General features: G+C 32.6%; 1 protein-coding gene across 8 annotated transcripts in view; it reads right to left on the bottom strand.

Annotated features, from left to right (window-relative positions):
* The window catches only part of NBEA (neurobeachin), a 557443-nt gene that overhangs the window by 491935 nt on the left and 41097 nt on the right, over positions 1-24411 (bottom strand). For all 8 annotated transcript variants that reach the window (XM_025049493.1, XM_025049492.1, XM_025049491.1 and 5 more), the window contains exon 10: positions 5818-5926. In XM_025049493.1, the coding sequence (XP_024905261.1) occupies positions 5818-5926 (109 nt within the window). The remainder of the gene's footprint in view (positions 1-5817; positions 5927-24411) is intronic.

A 24411-nucleotide genomic window follows, 5' to 3' on the forward strand; every position in this document is an offset into this window, starting at 1 on the left:
CCTGGCTTCACCCCTTCAGGCCAATACACTACACACTCCTTTGATGAAGACCATATGGCTGCCAGGGACACCTCCTACAGCTAAAATAACTTTCTCTTTGATTTATGCTAAATGCTCACCTCTCATCTCTTCTAACCTTGCTGATTTCCCTAACGATGCTCACTACTTTTTACAGAGCTGGCATTAAACTCTTTTCAATAAAGTTTGAGTGTGACATCTGTTTCCTGCCAGGACTACGTCTGATAAGCCGCCTATCACTAGACTTTATATTATATTATTTCACATTAAAGAAATATGCTTTATATTTCTTTAATGTTTAAGTCATTTTGAATCAAGTTTTTATTAACCATAACCAAAAATACTGAGTACATCAGATACCCTCAAAGTTTTCTTCAAACTCATATTTTGGCAAAATAAAACAAAACAAAAATACCTTAAAAGTTTTACATGGAACAATCTAGATGTGATGAATAAGAAAGCCTCACATCAGATTACCTGCCTTGCTAAGACAGGAGATAAAGCTAAGACAGTTAACCATTAACTTGTTATTAGCTGATGATAAAATAAAAATGGAGCCTTTATTATCTATACTTATAGCAGCTGATCATTTCCAAATAAAACAGTGTAAACACTCATCCGATAAAGCTGAAAAAAGCATTCCTTTTAGGCAGTCAAACAAGCATACAAGTGCTTTTCATTTATTAAGTTCAATTCAACAAATATTTATTGAAGCAGGCACTCTTTAAGGTGCTGAAGACACAGCAATAAGGTGAAAAAAATATTTTCCCTGCTTTCATGAAGGCTGAAGCTTATGTTCTAGTGAAAGGAGGCAGAAAATAAACAAGTAAAAACATGTCAGAATGATGCTGTAAAAAATTAGAGTAGACAGACAGTGATGGTTATGGAAGGGACACTTCTATTTAGAGTGATCAGGGAAGACTTCTCTGATAAAGTGTCATAAGCCAAATCCTAAATGAAGTATGGAATCAAGGAAGCCATGTGGGTATGTATGGAAAGAGGGATCAGAGCAATGGGGAAAATATGCAAAAAGTCCTGGGATGGGCACATTTTAAATTTTACACAAAAGGCAAAGGGGCTTTTGTATGGCCAGCATGTCTGCAACAGAAAAAGCAAGAAGGAAGATGTTAAAAGATTATGTCAGAAGTAAGAGACTTGGGAATTTTTTACACTGAGAAGGTTGGAGTAGTACGGTCTGGCATTGTTTAGGAGCACAAGTCTGACTGCGAGTGAAAGATGATGATGGTTTGAACTGAGATGATGTCAATGGACAGAGAAAGAAGTAGAGTAGTAAGTGGGAAGAAGTCATTGATTCTGGATAGGTTTTGATACTAAACAACAAATTTGCTGAGAGTATGGATTTATTATGTGAAACAGAAGAGTCAAAAAGGATTAACATTTTTGGTCTGAATTACTTGTTGGATGGTGATGCTGTTAACAAAGATAGAGAAGACTGAGGGATGAAAGGTTAGAAAGGGAAATCAAAAGTAAGAGTTTGGATCATTTTAGATTTATGAAGCTTATTAGACATCCAAGTGGAGCTGAATATTAGCGACTGGAGTTCAAAGGAGAGGCTGTGATCAGAGATATACATTTGAAAATAATTGGTATTTACAGAATAAAGAAAGCTAAGGGATTGGAAACACAAAGTGTGACAGAAAAGTGAAAAGGCTTCCAGGATTAAGCACCTTGACACTAGTCTTTAGAATTTAAAAGAAGAGCAGGAACTACCAGGAGAGAATAAAAAGAGGGTAGGAAGAAAACAAAGAAAGAATGCTGTCACAGAGTACAACTGAAGAAAAGCATTTCAAGAAGAAAAGAATGTAAAGCTGAAATGTTAAAACCTCAAATAAGATGAAGACTGAGAACCATAGATTTAAGAATGTGCAGGCTACTGATGACACACAGTCATTTTAAGGAAGTACAGGGATGAAAGCCGGACTGCAATGGGAATGGTTCTCAGACTACACAGTATTCCAGGAACATAAGAATGGTTTAAGATCTGAAAATCAGTTAATGTAATTCCCTAAACTAACAAAAAACGTAGAAACATAACTATCTCAAATAATGCCAAAAAAGCTTTGATAAAACTCAACACCTGTTTATGATAAAGAAAACTCTCAGCACACTTGAGTTTGTTAACCCAATTTAAAAATCCACAAAAAGTAATCTACAGTATGTATCATACTTGGTGGCTAATTATTGAAAGCTCTACCCATGAAATATGGAATAAGATAGAGATACCACTTTTCAACTTCTATTTGACAATATCCTGAAAGTCTTAGATACTACAATAAGGGAAGGGGGAAAAAAACATAAAATAATTATAAAGAAAAAAATTGTCATTCACAAATACATGATTTTCTACAAAGAAAATTTTTTGAAAAATCTACATACTACTAGATTTAATAGATGACTAGCAAAATTGGTATATAAAAAGTCAATATGAACACCAATTATATTTCTATGTACCAATGACAAATAAAAAATAAAAATTAAAAAACCTCAAATATAGGGAAAAAAATCCAGCAAAAGACAAAGTTATCTACACAGAAAACTTCCAAAGAGACCTAAATAAACAGAAAATATACTAAGTGTATGAACTGGAAGATTCAATATAAATATTTGAATATAATACAATGAAAATCCTAGCAGGTTTTGGTGAAAATTGGCAAGCTGACATGTATTCTAATGCCAAGACCCAAAAAAAGCCAAGGCAATTTTGAAGAACACCAAAGCCAGATGACACACTATGAGTTATCAAGATGTATTAAAAAGCTATGCAAATTAAGACAGTATTGTACTGCAAAGCTAGAAAAAAAAAAAAACACAACTGGTAAGACTCTAGTAATAATTCCATTTATACATGGTCACCTGATTTATGGCAAAGATTAGATAGACTGCAATGCAGTAGAAAATTATCTATCCAATAGCCAGTTTCACACACACAGAGGCAACGCATATGCGCATGCAGAGAGGGAGGGAGGGACGAGGGGGAGAGGAGGAGAGGGAGAGAGAGACCTTTGACCCTTACACCTCATTCCATACATAAGATTCAATTCCAGATGGATTATAAATCTAAATGTAAAAAGTAAAACACAATTTTGAATCTCATGGCTTAGTGATACATAGGGATCCAAAATAGCCTAATCATTAAAAAAAAGTGAAAATTTGACATATTAAAATTAAGAACTTTTTTCTTCAAAAACACCATTCAGAGGTGAAAAAGCAAACCAGAGAAGAAGAAATATTTGCCATACATATCCAACAGGGGACTCAAATCCAGGATATATACAAAATTTCCACAAATCAATAAGAAAATCAATAAGAAAACAACAGACAGTACAAATGAAAAAGGGTAAACACTTTGAACAGGAATGTAACAAAAGAGCATTACCGAAAATAAATATATAAAAATGCTCAAGTTTTCATCAGAGAAATGCAAATTAAAACACAATGTGACCTACAGAATGAAAGACTACCTTTGCAAATCATATATCTAACAAAGGATTAGTTATAGAATAAAAAACTCCTATAACTCAAGAATAAAGACCAACACCTCATTTTTTTAAATGGGCAAAAGTACTGAATAGACATTTCTCAAAAAAAAAAATACACATATACAAATAGGCAATAACCACATGAAAAGATGCTCAACATCATTAGACATCACAAAAATGCAAATAAAAAATACACCATTTCACATCCACTTGGATGGCTAGAATTAAAAAGACCATACAAGTGTTGGCAAGGATCTGAAACAAATGGAAACTTTATACACGGCTGATGGAAATGTAAAATGGTGGAGCTACTTTGGAAAACACTCTGGCAGTTTTTCAAATGGTTAAACTCAAAGTTATGATGGACCCAGCATATTGATTCACAGATATCTACTCAAAAGAAATAAAAACATGTCTACACACAAACTTATACATGAACATTCATGGCATCATTATTCATAAGAGCCAAGAGATGAAAATCCCACAAATGTCCACTAACAGATGAATGGATAAACATAATATAATACATCTATACACACACAAACACTCACAATGGAATATTATTCAGCCATAAAAAAGAATGAAGTTCTGATATATGCTACAACATGGATGAATCTTATAAACAGCATGCTGAGTTAAATAAGCTAGATACAAAAGGAAAAATATATGATTCCACTTATATGAAATATGAAATAGGCAAAATCATAGAGATAAAAAAGTAAATTATAGGTTGCCTAGTAGTTGGGGGCTCTTGGAGGGAGTAGGAAAAATTTGCAAAAGACATAAATAATACTTCACAGAGAAAAATATGAATGTCATATATATTCACATATACAATCTTACTCAAAATCTTAAAAAATGCAAATTAAAACCACAGTGAGACAATATATACACCCACTAAAGTGACAATATAACTTTCAGATTATTAATTCTGAGAAAGAGATAAAATTAAATGTGTCTATTTGTTTTAAAGTCTTTTCACATTACTTCCAATTTTAAGCTAAGCTTTAAGTGTAAAAATAAAAGGCTTGCTTTAGAACTATGCAGATAAACTCTCAGTAAACAGGAAAGCACATTTAAGGGATGATTTCTCATACGGTTCTTGTCTTGCACAGTAGTGTTACAAAGGCATTTCATAACGTCTCATTCATGTAAAACATAATTTAACATACACCTTCTAAGCAATTCTTAATATCCTTGATATAAGAAAATAGTTTTTCATAATTACAAAAAAAACAAACAGCCTTAATGAAAATCTTAATAATGTTGCTGAAATAATTATCTCAATAAAGAAATGCTGTCAGCGATCGATCCACTTAATAACCTACCACTCTTCGATCACCAATCCTTCCAGAAAGAAGAGTTCTCGTTTCAAAGGAAAGATGGGTTAAAAAGATTTCAAATGTAGTACAATCTGAGGTGAAAAACTGTCTCTAAAAGTCTTCTCAATTTTATTTTCCAAGAGAAAACTAAGCTTATTCCTCTTACTTGAGGTCTCACCTCTATTATTTTTCAAATAGTTCCATTTTCAGAGCACCCCAATGTTAAAGAGTTAACTAGTAAGACCAGGTTTGAGAGAGCTAATGGGGGTCATAGATGTTTCTTTAGAAAAAAAGAAAACTTTTATTTATGACATTTCACTTTAATTTTTAAAGAAAATCACATCGTATGACCAAACTCTTTTGCGACCATAATCAGAAATTCAGCACTCATTAAATAATAGTACAGGTGTGACTAAAGCAAAGAAGGTCATTAAAAAATAAGACAAATGATACAAAATGGGAAAAATTAAATCCATCTAATTTTTATTGTTTATTCTACATATTAATTAAAGAAAAGCTTCTTTAAGTATTCGAATATACGAAAAGCAGGAATAAAGCACAAAATAATGTTTCTGTCACTACAAAGTAAAGATTTTTTACCTTATAATGGAAAAATAGAGCAAAAACAAAAAAGTAAATCTATTTAAAGTAAAAATAATAAAATCTTTTAGAAACTTAGTTTAAGTGAAAACAGCAAAGAAACTACAAAAATATTTAAGAGAAAATACTTGTAGATGAAAGAATTTTTCTTTAGTATCTATTTTCACTCAAAATTTCTTAATTTTATAGAATTCTAAACTCAATTTAGTTCAATGTCTACACTTACATCTAAACAAATATAAAAATGTTTGTAAATTAGCCCAAAACAGCCTCTGCACAATCAATGGAAAGAGAAACTATAGAAAAAATATAATTATTGACCGCCAGTTGTCCATATTGAAGGCTACACAGTAAAACCTTCATTATAAATCACTTACCTTTTCAAGTAAGTAGCCAATGACTAAAAAGCCTTTTCCACCCAGCATCTGTTCTTGCATGGCTACTGAACTTTTAAGTAGTTCAACCAGGAAAGCCAAAAGAGTAGCACTGCATGTAAAGTACAGATAATTTCATTATGTTATCATCAAATTTTGATTATAAACACAGTGTTCCATTTCAGTATTTTATGTCAAAAGAGAAGCATATCCAAATCTAATCTCTATATTTTGCTAACAATGACAACCATACCTTATATTATGCAACAATAACAATATATTTTATCACAAGCATGAGAAAACTCGTTTTATCTGTTTAAATATCATAAATTGACATAATCATGTAGGTTTTTTATATTCCAAGGCAAAACATCAACTTTATCAATTTACATCTATATTCTCAGCTTCAAGGAAATCTAAGAAGTACACCCACAAATACGTCACTTCTCCATAATAAAGACTTTGTCATAATATTCTTCTGAAGAATATGCTATCTTTTAGAGAATTTTAAATGTGTACACAAGATTGCTTTGGAAGAACATGCCTATATTTTAAATATTTCATTTAGACCTATTTTTCGAAAACAACATATTTTTTTTAATATCCAGAAATATGCAACATGTTAGTTATGTCCACATATGCCCTCATGAAAAGTTCATGAGCGTAGATAAAATAAATGATTTATGTAATACTAAAATGAAAGTGACAGTTAATTACACAATGTATACACAACACTTAAAAGCGTGCAAAGATGCACCAGACGAACATAAAGCACTTGATAGGTCTGTTGAATGAAGAAACAAAAGAAAAATAAATGACTGCGTTGAATTAAGCTTTAATAATGTATTACTTCACAAAGTTACACAGAACACTTTACAGCAGTGATGATATGTGATAGCATTACTAATTACATGCTTACCGTAGTTTATAACAATAAATGACTATAAGCCAGACTTTATTAGCAATTAAAATAATACCCTTTTAAAGTGCTTTACAAGGTACCCTAAATTGCTTATTTATTATATTCACAAGAATGGGTAAAAACACACGCTTCTCAATATATTTTAAATGCACAAGTACTCATTCTTACAAGAAATTAAGAAAATCTAGTAATGTAGAAAACTTGAAAATTATTAAGGTCCAAAAGGAACGTAAACTTATTTCATCCTTTGAAGTCATTCCAGCTCTTCTGGTTTCAATAGAAATTAAAAGACAGTTTTCTGATAATGTGGCTACTCTTGTTCAAATCAGAAATAGTCTATTAAAAATAATTAACAGCAAAATTATTATTATTATAAAAATCAATAGTTTAATGGATTAAATTTCAGCTAAAAAAATATATAGTGTATCTGGAAGCAAAGTACTTCATTACAGGAAAATAAAATTCAATTACATTATCTGGCCCCATATCTTTAAACCACAAAAACAAGTAAACTAGTATTACAAATCAATGATATTCTTTAACTATGTCCTAAAGTCAAAGGTAAACATTTACAAGAAAAACACAACTACCAAGGAATTCCTTGGGATTTTTTAAATGTTTCTGTAAAGAAGAACAGTTATTAAAAGGAATCTAGTCCATTTTAAATGAATTATATCACTAGTCAAAGCCACATTACAAATAACTACTTAAGTACTATTATTCATAATATTTCTGCCTAAATGTTTGAAAAGAATGAAGACCATTGCTGCATAGAGATTACACAATTTCCTGATCTGTTCATGGAATTCTTACCCACACATGAATGAGTGATTTAGGAAGCAAGATCACTAGGATTCCTAAACATCAGCAATGCCAAAAACAAAGACTAGAAATGTGTCACTATGGTCCCTGTGGTCCATGAAAAAATGCAAAAAGTATTTCTTATGATAAAATCACACTCCTGCGTAGAACCATATAAAATTACAAGGATGCCATGGATTTTCTTATTCTTTTATGTCAGAAGGACAACTCTATCTCAAACATCTAATAAATTAACTCAGACTTCTAAACACAGTGGAGCTCCATTACAAAATCAGAAATGTTAATTTTATTATTCCAAAATCTTAACATATGACTATGCTATCCATATAACATTAATTTCACTTCAATTTTAACTATGACGACAATTGAAAAGTCAAATGCATTCACTAACAAAGGTATTTTAAATTTACACCTAAAACCCAATGCAATAGCAATACCACGTCTTTTCAAAAAGTCTTTAAAATAAGTTTATTTGACATGGCAGACGTAATAGTAAATAGATGGCCATCTTCGAAGAGGTACATTTGCAAACATAATTTAACAAACTTACCAGTAACTAAAATGCATCGGATTGCTGCAGGGCTCACAATAAACTTGCAAAATTCTGTGTACTGCCATACAAAATTTCTCTCCATTCTTGCCTATTTCCAACTCCCCTAGATACAAAGGCAAATATAAAGGATACTTCAGCCCATTCCTATATCTCCTACATACCACTTCCTGTCTAGACACATCAGTTCATCTGCAGAGGCTCTAAATATATAGGATAAATCAAAAGCAAGTACCTGTGTCGGCCAAAACTAGTATATAACATAGAATATTCTCTTGAAAAGTATAGCAATACCTAGAAGCAATGTTCACAGGAATATTTTATTTGATAGACAAAAATGTTTTCTGATTTTTATCTCATAAAGTAAAATTGCTAAACTTTTCAGGAGACATTGTAACATATGTTCTGTAAGTAGCAATTCTACTTCAGAAACAATTACGGGTTTTTAATTCTGCATCCTTTTAAGGAAAATGACACTAATAATCTATAGAGTTATTTCTTAAAAATAATTACCATCTTCCAATTCTTAATAAGCTTCAATTGAATTAGGAAATAAAACTTATTTCAAGTCTCATAAAGGGCTAGGCCTTAGGAAAAATTAAAGAAATAGTATAATACCTTTCATGACTTGATATATTTATTAATATTTCCAGAGATTTCTAGTCCATATTATTAAAGAAAACCATTAACAGTCTTGGCCCACAAATACCTGAGAATATTTAGTAACAATGTATAAACATGACTAAATTGTTTCTAATGAAAAATGCATATTATATTTAGTTCCATTAAAATTTATATAAACAGATTTTTTTACTTGATTTTAATATTACTTTATCCATTTTAATTTGTCCATTATTTTACATTATTTATTTTTTAAAAGTAACTAATGCAGATAACTCATGTAATGCGATCCCAAAATTTTTATTATTTGAGGTATTTTATTATTTAAAGATAAACTATATCATAAAGATAGATCTAATTTATAACTGAAATGATTAATATTGAACATATAACCTCAGTTTCATTCAAAAGCAGTTCTTAGAAGACAGAAACTGGCTTTTCCATTTGCTTTGTACCGAAACAAGCAAAGTACCTCAACTAAACAGTCTGTTTAAATATATTAAGAAGAATGCAATTAATAATGTTAAAATTAAAGATTCCCCCTGAGATTTAACACCTTCTCCTCCCCCCTACAAAAGAATGATTTTAATCTCTTAGGAAACACTACAGGCAAAGTAATTGTCAGAATAAATTCAGAAGTAGATTAAGTTCCAGTTAAGATTTAAGATACCAGTCAGGGGGTAAAATCTTTTGATTTTTTTCATGAAGTTTCATCTCTCAGGTAGCCTAATTTGGTATACTGAAATACACTGAAATCTTGCAAAAGATGATTAAAATTATATCAAATATTTAATATCATAGTTTTTATACTATTTCTTACACTACAATACTCTTCTCAGATGAGAGTGATCATAGCAGGAATAAAACTGTAAAAGAAATCAACTCAAGTCCATACCCAAGATAATTTCACACTCAATACAGTTAATTTTAAGGGACACACAAAAAAATCTCACAGTAAGTTAGTAGAGTTAAATTCCTTCACAGTTAAAAATTAGAAGGTTCTAACCCAAAGGTTTCTAACTCCAAGTACATTTAGCAGTCACTTTTAGATAATTCCTGAAGATGCTATCTCAAAAGACCACTGCCTACCTGTCTACATCTACAATGAATCCTGATACGCAAACTGTCACATTCATCAGTTCAGACACCAAGTGGAGATAGATATATGCCAAAATAAGTCAAATACATTTATCTGTAGAGTCAAATAAGGAAAACAGTGAAATGTAGCACAGTAAAATGTAAGGACAGATGGAATACACTGGGTAGCACATGAAGTCGCTATGCCTGCCCTTAGCCATGAAACCTCGCCTCGGTAATTTCTACATTTTCTTTCAGCCTGATAAGGATACAGGCAGCCTTATTAACTGAACTGCGACCACCATCATGGCTATTTAAGAGTATTCTTTAAAGGCTCCTCTAAAAGTTAGTCAAGCTAGTCCACAATTTTGCCTTTCTTTGGTAAGAAATGTTGATTTTATGTTTCATCAGTCTATTTTATTTCTGACAAAATATAGGCAAAAAAATCAACGTTCATAAAAGTATGATTGAAATATGTCACAATCTGTCTTATGAAGGAAATAAAATTAAAAACTTTGTACATGTAAATGAATTAATTATCAACCTCTTATGACATAGTTATATGTTAGTATGTAGTATCTACTAGTATTTACATAGTCAGAAAACAAAAGTCTTTCGATGAGCTCCATAATTCTCTATAGCCAATATTTACTAAAGAGGCTCCACTGTAAAAGCAATAACTCTGAAAGCCTAACAGTTTGCAATTTACAACCGACAAAACAACCACTTACAATGCACTCAATGCCCTAATCCCTTTATGAAAAGTTCCTGGAATTGTTACAAGTGGCAGCACCATTACAGTAACCAAGTATAACCCAGGGGCACATGAATACTTTGGAAGTCTGATATAACTTCCTAACACCTAAGAAATTTGCAATTTCAGAGGAGAATCAGTGACAGATGAGAGGGACTCCAGTGCCTTTCAGATCCAAACGCGCCGCAGCTGGGGTGCCGAACGGCCACTGCTTGACTGGCTGGCTCCACTCTGAACCAGGCCCCAGCTTATTTACCAGAAGCAGCAGCATTCAAAACGTATCCCAGAAGTGCTGAAATTACCACATAAATGATATACAGCTAGTTACACAGAAAGCCAAAATAATTATTGTGATACTTAGGCTTTATATATGCCCAGGAATTTTCTAATCTCTTTATAATTAACTTTAGTTTTTAAATGATCTATGCAGTACAACTGACTTCTTTCGTGTGTGTGTGTGTGTGTGTGTACACAATTCTGAGAACATTAGATATGTAGATTTACACAACCTCACCACAATCAAGATACACACGTTTCATGACGCCGACTCATTTATCCCATTCCTTTACATCTTCAGTCGTCCTCTCCCAACACCCGTAACCCAGGGTAACTACTTCTCTCTTATCCATCACTACAGCTTTGCCTTTTCATGAATGTCATATAAACGGAATCGCATAGTATGCAATCTTCTGAGTATGTGCTTCCTGACCTCAACATACTGCCTTTGAGATTCATCCAAGTAGATGCATGCATCAAGAGTGTATTCCTTTTAATTGCTGAATAGTATTCCATTGTATGAATGGATTACAACAGTTTGTATACATTTGAGTTATATATACTCAACAGCAATTATGAATAGGACTACTGTAAATGTTCACATAAAGGTTTTTTATTCATTTCTCGTAGACCCAACTCCAAAAGTAGAAAGACTAAATAATATCGTAAGTATATGTTTAAATTTAAAATAAACTGCCAAACTGCCAGAGGGGCAATGCCAGTCGGCAATCCCACCAGTTATGTGTCCCAGTTGCTCCTCATTCTTACCAATGCTTGGCACTATGGGTATTTTTCATTTTGGCCACTATACTAGGCATGTAGTTGTTATCTCATATAGCTTTTAATACATATTTCCCTATCGGTGAATGATGTTGAAGATCTTTTCATGTGCTATTCTGGCATCCTTATATCTCTTCGGTGAAGTGTCTATTCAAGTTTTTTGCCCATTTTTTTAAATTAAATTTTATGTTTGCTTACTATTGATGTTTGAGGGTTTTTTTTAACAAACTCTTGATCTCGATCTTTTGTCAGATAAGTGATTTTCTATCATCCTCCTCCAGTGTGTAGCACATCTTTTCATTGCATCTTTTGCAGAGTAAAAGGTTTTAACTTTGATAAAGTCAAAGTCAAATTTACCAATTTCTTTTATGCATCATGTATTTGGTGTCATGTCTAAAACAGCTTTGCCTAGCCTAGATTACAAAGATTTTCTCCTATGTTGTCTTCTAAAAGTTCTATACGTTTATATTTTACATGTAGAATTAATCCTTGCATTAACTTTTTATAAGGTGTTAGGTTTAGGTCAAGGCTCATTTTTGGGCACACAACTATCATTCCTCCCTTAGATTGCTTTTGGACCTCTGCCAAAAATCAACTGTCCATGTGGGACTATCTATATGTGGGACTATTTGTATGTGAGGCTATTTCTGAGTTCTATTATGTTCCCCTAATACATATGTCTATCTCTTTGCTAATACCACACTGTCTTCATTATTGTAGCTTTATAGTGAGTCTTACAGCCAAATAAGTATGATTCCTCCAACTTTATTATTTTTCAAAATCATTTTAGCTATCCTAGTTTGAATTTCCATATATATTTTAAAATCATTTTGTCTACATCAACAAACCAATCCAGCAAGGATTTTAATTGGTATTATGTTAAATTTATAGATCAATTTAATGATGCCTTTACTATACTGAATCTTCCTATATATGTATACCATATACCTCATTTATTTTGGACTTTGATTTCTTTCATCAGCAATTTTTAGATCTCAGCACATAGACTCTATACATGTTTTGGACACTTACATTTAAGATATTTAAATTTTTGAAAGTATGTTAAAGGTATTTTAAATTTGGTTTCCTAATACACATTGTTAATACAGAGAAATATTTACTTTTATGTGAGAACCTTGTGTTTTGCAAACTTCTAAGCTTGCTTACTAGTGCTAGAATTTTATGTGTTAATTCCTTAAGAATTCTTATGTAGACAATCATGTCATCTGTGAAAAGGGGTAGTTCTATTTTTTCCTCCCCAAAATGTATGACTTGTTTCTTTGTCTTGCCTTATTACAATGGCTAGAACCTCTGATTTGGATCAGATCCACATATGTACAACTCAGGGTTGAGTTCATACATAATTTTATAAAGTTCTTTCATACATTCTTCCCTTTCAGTGATTGCCCTGGTAATTTTTCAGTTCTGGGTCTCATCTTTTCAGTTCTGTTGTCAAAATGCTAGGGCTTCCAGCTTCCATAGCCTCAATTTGCTATGCACTTCTATAACTCTGCCTATATCAAAGGTAAACCAGCTGTGAAAGAAAGATTTTAAAAAGCAACAGAGAGGTTTCTGGTTCTGAATGTAAGGAGACTAGAAGGCAATACTCCGTCCTCTCAAGTAAAAAGCTGAAAAATCAAAAACAAATCTGGAGAAACCCCTGTATTTACTTTGAGATGTATCTCCAGTTTCCACAGTCAATATGAGAGAAAAATCTTCTTGGGCTTCCAACAGGAGGAAGGGAAAGGAACCCCTGTGAAGCACACTAGAGCAGGGGTCCCTAACCCTCGGGCTGCGGAATGGTACCAGTCTGTGGCCTGTTAGGAACCGGGCCAGACAGCAGGAGATGAGCAGCAGGGGAGCCAGCAAAGTGTCATCTGTATTTGCAGCTGTCCCCCAGTGCTAACATCACAGCCTCAGCTCCACCTCAGATCATCAGGCATTAGATTCTTAAAGGAGCACCAGTCTCTAAAGGTTGGGGACTGCCACACTAGAATACTCTGTTCTTAACAAGGCCTGCCCTCAGGAGAACCTAGTTAATGAAGCCCAACCTGCTAAGGTATTATCAGAGCCTAACAGACCCAGGAAAGGAAAATACCCAACAACAGCCAGCTCTAGTCATCCTCTCTTACCTAAAGGGGTTGAAAAACTGAAAGACACTTCTGAGGTTCACAGTCCACACGCACAAAATCACTAAAAGACTAAGATCTAATCACAGGACGATAGAGTGCTTCCTTGCCGCCCACACCTCACCATGTTTCTAACGGCCTACTTACTGCAGTTCCTTTTACCAGGTACATCATGTCTGACTATCCAGAAAAAATTACAAGGCATACTAACAGGCAAAAAAAATCACAGTTTAAAAGGACAAATCAAGAATAAGACTCAGACATGACTGAGATGTTAGAATTATCAGGCTGAGAATTTAAAACAAATATGATTAATACGCTAAGGTCCCTAATGGATAAAACAGACAGCATAAAAGAACAAATAGGCAATGTAAGCGGAGATGGAAATCCTAAAAAGAACCAAAAAGAAATGTTAGCAATAAAAAGCACCGCAACAGAAATGAAGAATGTCTTTGACAGGCTTTTTAGTAGACTGAACGGGCTGAGGAAAGAATCTCTAAGCCATAGAATTTACTAATAAAATCTTCAAAAACCCAAAACCAAAGAGAACAAAAACTGAATAAAAGAACACCAAGGACTGTGGGAAGTTGCCATATGCATAATGGGACTACCAGGAGGAAAAGAAAGTAACTTAAGAAATATCTGAACAATAATGACTGCAAATTCCCCCAAAAGTTAACATCAAAAACTGAACCACGGATCCAAGAAGTTCAGAGAACACCAAGTAGAATAAATACCTGAACAAGAAACAACAACAAAAAACACCTAAGCATATCATTTTAAAATTACAGAAAATCAAAGATGAACAATTCCTGAACGCAGCCAGAAGGAAAAACACCTTACCTAAACGAGAAGTAAGATAATGCCCAACTTCTCCTCAGAAACCATGCAAGCAAGAGAATGGAGTGAAAAATTTTAAAGCATTGAGGGGGGTGGGGGGAAACCCACCGACCTCAAAATCTGTACCTCGAAACCTGCAAAATTATCCTTCAAAAGTAAAGGAGAAATAAAGACTCTCAGACAAACAAAAATTGATGAAATTTGTTGCCAGTAGAATTTACAAAAAATGTTAACAGAAATTCTTTATACAGAAGGAAAATAATACAGTTGAGAAACTGGGTGGGATCTATGTAAAGAAAAGTTGAGCACTGAAGAAGATATAGCAAAGGTAAAAAAAAAATTTTTTTTTAACTTAAATGATCTAATAGATAAGTTCATTCAAAATAATAACAACACTATTTCATTATGTATGCTTCCATATGTGGATATACACACACAGACACTCATGCTTTTTATGCTAATATATAAGTGAAATGAATGACAGCAATGATATCAAGAACAAGATAAAGGAATTAAGATTGTTTTATTATTATAAAGTACTCATACTACTCATAAAGTGGTAGAATGATATCTGATGGTAGACTTGAATTGGTTAGAAACTCTATGGCAACCACTAAAAAAAGTTTTAAAATTAAGCATAACTGATATGTTAAAAAGGAGAGAAAACTGAATTATATAAAGTACTCAATTAAAATCACAACCACCAGAAAAAGATCAGAATATAAAATCAGGAACAAAAAGCAAGGCAAAAAAATAGAAAACAGTAACAAATATGGTAAATATCAGTCCAACATTATCAATAATTAATTTGAATGACATTGTCTAAATACACCTACTAAAAGACAAACCATCAGTGGACCAAAAACCACAACTAACCTATACCTTGTTTACAAGAAACCCACTTTATATTAAATATAAAGATACATATGGATTAAAAGTAAATGGATAGAGAAGAGTATACCATGATAACACTAAAAAGACTAAGAGTACCTATATTATTTTCAGATAGAGCAGTCTCCAAATCAAGGAGAGTTACCAGACATTAAGAAGGGCATTACATAATGATAATGATAAAGTGATCAATTTCCAAAAAGATGTAACAGTTAAGGTGCACTTGCCTAACAGAGTATCAAACTGCATGAGGCGAAAACTGCTATAACTGCAAGGAGAAAGAGATGAACCTACGATGACAGCTGGAGACTTCCACACCCTTCTGTCAGAAGTGAACACACACAGGAGACAAATCAGGACACAGGTGACCTCGACAACCACCAACAAACCACTGGAGATAACTGACATTTATATCTACCCAACAGTGGCAAAATACACATTCCTCTCAGGCTCACATGGAACATTCACTAAGACAGACAGCATTCTGGGTCATGAACCACGTCTTACAATTTTAAAAAACAGAAAGCATATGATATCTACTGTCGGATGACAATGGAACAAACTAGAAGTCAATAACAGAAAGATAACTAGAAATCCCATAATACATGGAAATTAAACAGCATACTTCTAAAAAAAACACATGGATCAAGAAAAAAGTCTCGAGAGATATTAAAAAGATTTTGAATGGAATAAAAATGAAAACATAACATGGAAATTCATAACATCGAACGCTGCAAAAAGATACTGTGATTTATAATAAATACGTATTTGGTCTTCATCCCCATTTCTGGCACAGAGCACCTAAAATCCTTGAAATTTTCTAAGTGATTATAATGATAAAGGTGTCGTTTGTTATGTCAATGAGATGACTTTTGGAATTCATCGAAGAATGGGAGCTAGCTGCTGGTGGAGCATACCACCTGATTAATGGGTTACGAATTTCTGTCCCACATCCCACCCCCCACCTCCATGGAGGGGAAAGTATTTGAAAATTGAGTTCAGTCACCAATAGGAAGTAATTTAATCAATCATGCCTATATGTAACGAAGCCTCCATATAAAATCCAGAAGGACAGGGTTCAGAGACACCACATGTGGAGGTGCTGGGAGAGGGGCACACCTAGGGAGGGCATGGAAGCTCTACACCCTTTCTCCACACCTTGCTCTGTGCATCTTTTCCATCGAGATATTCTTCTGTATCATTTATCATATTTTTTTAATAATAAACCAGTAATCCAGTAAATAAAATGTTTCTCTGAGCTCTCTCTGAGCTTCTCTAGAAAATTAACCAAACCCAAGACTGGGGTGTGGGAACTTCTGATTTAGAGCCAGTCAGTCAAAAGTACAGGTAACAACCTGAACTTGCTACTGACATGTAAAGTCTAAAGAGAGCATTGCTGGAACCCTCAATCGACAGTCAGAAGCACAGCTGATAACTGGGCTTGCAACTGCCATCCGAAGTGTGTGTGTGAGTGAGACAGAGAAAGTCTTGTGCGAATGAGCCCTTAACCTGTGAGACCTGATGCTATCTCCAGGCAGATAGTGTCAGAATTGAGTTAAACTGAAGGACAACAAGCTGGTGTCACAAAGAAATGCTTGGTGGCACAGGGAGAAAACTACCCCTCCATACATTGGAATCAGGTGCTCAGACCTCTAAACTGCACATATAAAAGAAAGGCCTAAAACCAATAATCTAAGTTTCCACTTTAGGAAATGAGAAAAAGAAAAGTAAACTCAATCCAAAGTAAACAGAACAAAAGAATAAGAATTAAAGTATAAATCAAAGCAACTGAAAAGAGTAAATCAATAGATAAAATCAATGGAACCGAAAGCTGGTTCTTTGAAAAGATCAATAAAACTGATAAGCCTCTCGTCAGTCTAAGAAAAATGGAGAGTGGAAAACAAAATACTAATATTAAAAATGAAAGAAGAACTATAACTACAGATCTCATGGAAATTAAAAGGATAATAAAGAAATACTATGAAAAATTCTATGTCTATAGATTTGACAACCTAGATGAAAGGGCCAACTCTTTCAAAGACACAGTCTGCTAAAACTCACACAAGAATAGGCATTCTGAATAGACCTATATCTATGAAAGAAATTGAACCAATAATTAACAATTTTGCAAAACAGAAAGCACCAGGCCAAGATAGGCTCACTGGTGAATTCTACCAAAAACTTAAAGAAGAAATTATGGCAAATCTCTATAATCATCTTTAAGAGGAAAGAAGCACAGAGACTATTTCCTAACTCAGTCTATAAAGCCAGTATCATCCTACTACTAAAACCAAAGACGTTATAAGTAAACTGTAGACTAATATCCCCCATGAACATATACGCTAAAATCCTCAACAAAATATTAGCAAACTGAATCCAAGAAAGTATAAACAGAATTATATACCACGACCAAAGGGGATTTATCCAAGGTACACAAGGCTGGTTCAAGATTCAAAAATCAATTAATTTAATTCATCACATCGACAGGCTAAAAAATCAATCATGTGCTCATATCAAAAGATACAGAAAAAGCATGACACAATTCAGCAACCATCCATGGCAAAAACTCTCAGTAAACTAAGAATAGAGAGAAATTTTCTCTACAACTAACATACTTGATGAAAAACTCCAAGCTTTTCCACAATAATCAAATACAAGGCAAAAATGTTCCCTTTCACAACTCCTTTTCAACACTGTACTGGAAGTCCCTGCCAAATCGACAGGAAAAGAGAACAAAACATATAGAGTGGAAAGGAAGACATAAAACTCTCTTTGATCATAGATGGCATACAGTCAATGTAGAAAATTTGAAAAAACTCAACAAAAAACCTCTTGTAACTAATAAACCATTTATAACAAGTTTGCAAGATACAAGGCTAATATAAAAACCTCCATTGCTTTCCTATAAACAATGAACAAGTGAAATTTGAAATTAAAAACACAATATCAATTACATAAGCACCCAAAAAATGAAATACTTAGCTATAAATCTAACAAAATATATGCAAGATCGATATGAGGAAAACTACAAAATTCTCGATAATAAAATCAAAGATGAACAGATATTCATCTGTTCATGGATAGTAGGACTAAATATTGTCAAGATGTCAGTTCTTCCCAACTTTACTCTATATATTTGCTGCAATAACAACTAAAATCCCAGTAAGTTATTTTATGGGCAAACTGATTCCCAAGTTTACATGGAGAGGCAAAAACCCCAGAATAGCCAACACAATACTGAAGGTGAACAAAGTTGGAAGACTGATGCTACCAACATCAAGAACTACTATAAAGGTAGAGTAATCAAGACGGTGTAGTACTGGTGAGAGAACAGACGGTCAATGAAACAGAACAGAGAACACAGAAATAGACCCCCATAAATATAGACAAATGAACTTTGAATAATAAGCAAAGGTAATATAATGGAGCAAAGATAGTCTCTTCAACAAAGGGTGCTGGAACGACTGGACAATCACATAAAAAAAGTGAATCTAGAAAAAGACCTAATACCTTTTCACACAAATTTACTCAAAATGGATCACAGACGTAAATATAAAATGCAAAACTAAAAACTCCTAGAAGATAACATAAGAGTAAGCCTAGATGACTCTGAATATGGCAGTAACTTTAGGTACAACATCAAAGACACAATACGTACAACGTCAAAGACACAATACATAGAATAATTGATAAGCTAAACTTCATTAAAATTAAAAGACAATACCAAGAGGATTAAAAGACAAGCCACAGACTGGAAGAAAATATATGCAAAAAATACATCTGATAAAGAACTGTTATCCAAAATATACAAAGAACTCTTAAAAGTTAACAGTAAGAAAATAACTAACCTGATTAAAAAATGCACTAAAGACCTTAACGAATACCTCACCAAAGAACACATACAGATGACAAATAAGTATATGGAAAAAATATTCCACATCTTTTGCCATCAATGAAATGCAGATTAAAATGAGATACCTCTATACACCTAGGAGAATGACCAAATTCCTGAACACTGACAACCAAATGCTGGCGGGGAGCTGAACAACAGGAACTCCCAGTCATTGCTGGCGAGAATGCAAATAGTACAGTTATGTTACTTTGGAGGACAGCTTGGAGCTTTCTTACAAAACTAAACATCTTTTACCATATGATCAGCACTCATGCTCCTTGGTATCTGTCCCCAGGAGCGGAACACTTATATCCACACAGTGTTTATAGAAGCTTTATCCATAATTGCCAAAACCCGGAAGCAACCAAGATGCCCTTCAGTAGGTGAATAGATAAACTGTGGCACATCCAATCAAGGGATCCATTCAGTGCTAAAAAGAAATGAGCTATCAAGCCACAAAAAGATATAAAGGAATCTTAATTGCACATTATTAAGTGAATGAAGACAATCTGAAAAGGCTTCATACTGTCTGATTTCAACTATATGGCATTCTGGAAAAGGCAAAGATATGGACACAATAAAAAGATCAGTGGTTTCGGGGACTGGGGTGAAAAAGCAGAGCACAAATGGCAAGGATAATAAAATATTTTTTATAATATTGTAATGATCAGTACATGTCATTAGAATTTGTCCAAATCCACAGAATGCACAACACCAAGAGTGAACTCTAAGATAAACTATGGACTTTGAGTTATTATCATGAATCAATTTAGGTTCAATCTTGGTATAAAAAAAAAAAAAATCATGGTTCTGGTGAGTGACACTGCTAAGGAGGTTATGTATGTATAGAGAGAGTATATGGGAAAATCTCTATTAATTTTTACTGTAAACATAAGACTGCTATAAAAAATAAAGTTTTTAATAAAAATAAAAATTGTAAAATTTAAAAATAAAAAGGATGTTAAAAACAATAGAAACTGCAGAGAAGGAGGTTGTAAGTTTGTATTTGGGGCATGTTGAGGTTGAGATACTTTTCACATGGTTTGGGTATATGAGCCTAAAATAGAAGGCAGCTAGTGGAAAAGCTCTGAGAGTTGTCAGCCTAAGTAATAAGCCATGGACCTAAAAACAAATTAAAATAAAAGCCAACAAAATTATAATACCAAATTAACTAGTAGAACTTTTTGATGATGCTCTATTATTTCCTTTCTTAAGATTCCACTCACTGCACAGAATGGTCATCACATCCAGGAGAGACAAAGGGACATGAACCTAAACGCTTCAGAGATTCTGAGTACTACACCATCCATTAGAAATAATCTGAGCTTTTAAAAATAAACCATAGATTTTCTGGCATATGACAATATTCCTTGTAAAAGCAAATAATATTAACTTTAGTTTTAGACTGTATGATATCATAAAGTCAAAATAAATAAAGCAATTTACCTTCCTTATTTTCAAAAGGAATGTAAAGGCATAGAAAAGTTAAAAGAAAGAAATGAATGCTATTCCATGAATAAAATAACAATACAGAGGATGTGACATGCAAACTACAGGAAAATTTAAGGCAACAGGTTCATTAAAGATGTGTCCTTTTTTTTGAAGTAAAGATAAACCAGAAGCATTTACGGGATAAAGAAGCAAAAAATGTGTTGTAAACTGAAATAACACAAAGTAATATAGCATTAAAAATGGATTTCACTAAATTTAAAGAAAATTTTTTATAAAAGAGTTACTGTAGAAAAGTAATTACTTATTATGAAAAACATGTTAAATTGCCAGATGTACAATAATCTTTATTATTAGGTATCTTCTGTGCAGGCTCCTTTGAGTAAAAAGGACTCACCTGCCAAACAACAGAAAGCTATTTGAACATCACAATAAAATTTCCCGATTTCAGGCAGAATACATAATGTACTTTATTTTTTACTCCTTACAAATTAATTTGCACAGTGAATTCAAACTATCGTTAATCCCACTATACAAATTATTATTTGGTTTTTCTCCTCTAATAGTACTAGTATCATATGTACTTCAAAAGCACTTTTTGTGTATATTTCACTTAAAAGAATATTTTCAATACTATTTAGTAATATTTATAAAAAAGGCAAACTAGCAAAATACACATATTAAGAAGCAACAGATGTATAATTCTGAAAAACATAAAGAAAATAAAAGTAATATGATTCAATAGGTATATATTCAAAAATATTTAAATACTATTGGAAACTGAAATAAAAATTATATTCTAGATATATGAACAACAACCTACATAAGAGACAATCATAAACAAGTATTAATTTCACTTCCTTTTCCTCCTGAAAGAAATCGAATTTCATTATTTATGTCAGTTGAGTTAAAAGTATATAATAAGATTTTGACATTATATGCATGTCAGGCACTTGTCCTTGAATAAAAAAATCAGAAAACAAGGTCAGACAAAAGATTTTTATGTCACTTTGAAGCAGAATAAGAAATATGGTCTAAGTAGTTAAGACACTGAAATGCTGAAATTTCCAGGTAATTTTGACAGTAGTGCTAATTAACTTTACAATGAAACTTCATTATTAAGGGAGCTGCTTAATTATTAAGGGGGCTATAAAATTCAAAATAATTACTATTACAACTTTGGTTAGCAAGATTGTTTTTAAGAAAAAAATCTCAATTTAAATTCACTAAACAATGAGTCATAAATATTCATATTACAGACAATTCTTAATGATAGAATCATTGACAAATGCTTTATGAGATTGTCTAATTTTGTTTTATATCTTATATTCCATTGGTCAAACAACCAGTATCATAATTAAAAACAAAAAGAATACTTTCCTGAGAAAAATATTTACATACTTTTAATAATTCATTGAAATTATCACTTATAATTCATTTTTCAGTTTATAATATTTATCAGAGTTAAATGGCATTAAAATACAGTTTAGTGATATAAAATTATATCACATCAAGAGATTATCAATATTTACTAAGGAAAGAAAAAAACTCATTAAATGCCTACTATGTACCAGACACTATAATACTTTACACATACTATTTTATTTTCAATCATATTACAACCAAATAAAGATGGCACGATTAAAATCATTCCACAGCTAGCAAAACTGACTCAGAGTTGTCCACTGTGGTTTCCGGTGAGGGCTCTGGAGCCAGACCTTCAGGACTAGAACCCTGGTTCTCATCTGCCACTTAAGTCTCTGTGACCTTGAGCAAGTTACTTAATTTTTCTCTCCCTCATCAGCAGAGCAGGATTAGATGAGAAATACAATTAAAAACAGTGACTGGCACATAGTAAGTACTCATAAACACCATGTGCTGCTACTACACGCCCTTGGACAGCCTCATCATCTAAAATCAAGCAGTATGTAACAGAACACCGGCTTGAGTTTTAATTTGTCTGACACCCAAAGAAGACTTGCTCATAGCATCACACTGCCTCTAATGAAAACTCTCTCTCTGTATATTTTTGTTTGATATACAAAAGTCTATTTATATTTTGTGCTAGAAAACATATTTTTTCAAAGCAAATTCTTCTTAAGTTATACAATGAGATTTATTGTTTTGTTTCACAATAGTATTTAATAATACACGTTCTTAAAAGAAGGGGATGGACTAAATTTGAGAATGACATGTTATTTGCAGTTAAGGTAAATGATCATCCAAATCAAAGGAAAAAGAAATTTCTAATTTACAGTCATTCCTAGACACAAAACACAAAACATATAATTACTTCAAGATGGGAGTTATACTTTATGAAATAATTTATAAATCATTTGCTCATTCTTTTAGTCATTAAATAAGAAGTTATTAAATGTCAAGTGAAAAGCAATTGTGTAGTTATTGCTCTCAATATTCACTGGACTAAGGGGTATCGACCAGCACAATATAATACAACTTCCTGAGGAATGACAAAACATCCAAATAGCTTTGATTACTTGGTAGAATTATTCCAGGGTGATCACGCTGCTTGAGAATCATTATGAATAGGAAAAATCACAACGGTAAACTCCATACCGGCCTAATTTACTTATTCAAAAACAGATCACATCAAAAATACTATTTGTTGCTACAAGCTATTTAACTCAGTTCAATAATATTTATCTACTCCTTTGTTGGTTAATGTTTTGTGCCATAATAAAGAATAACTACATGTTAAAAGAAAAGGGAGTAAGTAGAGTGTTATTCCTGGAGTTTTATAGTAAGAGGGTGCCTGAAAAAATCCAAAAGTTAGCTGAAGAAAAATCATCTTTAACCCGTGCAAGCTTGTTTGACTTGGTGGTATTTGTCTGACCTGGTTAAAACTTGAGTTACCACATTCCTCAATTTTAAGCCATTCTATCTAGAAAACTGATAGATATTTCAAAACCTGTTTTCATCACAATTGAAAAATCAACTGAAAAATCAAAATACAAGTCCTACTTAAAATAAGTAATTCTCAATTGTAAATAACATCATCGGTAGAAATAAGTTCAAATATAAAGTAATATGGTCCTTATTACAATGACCAATTCCTAAGATTGATGATATATAATATGTCATAATAACAAGAACCAGCATGTATTGAGAGCTTACCATGTCAATCTATATATTTTATCACATTTAATCTAAATAATCCAATAAACTATTATTATTCCTATTTTATAATGGTAGAAACTGAAGCACAAAAAAGTTAATAACACACTCAGAGTTACACTTATAGTAAATAGTAAACTTAGGATTTGAATCCAAGTCTGCCACACATATAAACCACTGTAATACACAGCCTTCACAACAAAACAAAGGCACAAAAATTCTCCTGCACGAATAAGGCCTACTTTGAAAGGCTCCAGAAAATAAGATTATTCCTTTAATAAATCATTTTAATATTAAGACCCCTATATAGAGTAAAACTCGAGGTTTATAACAGTATAATAGTGTCAACAAAGGTTAATCTTATAGAAACAGTAACAAGTTTCAAAAAGAGAGACGACTAAATAAAGTACATGGAAACTAGAATGCTTCAATTGAAATACAGAAGGTAGAGAAGTAACT

The sequence above is a fragment of the Pteropus alecto genome, unplaced genomic scaffold (genome assembly GCF_000325575.1).
Source record: "Pteropus alecto unplaced genomic scaffold, ASM32557v1 scaffold16, whole genome shotgun sequence".
Classification (NCBI taxonomy): Eukaryota; Metazoa; Chordata; class Mammalia; order Chiroptera; family Pteropodidae; genus Pteropus; species Pteropus alecto.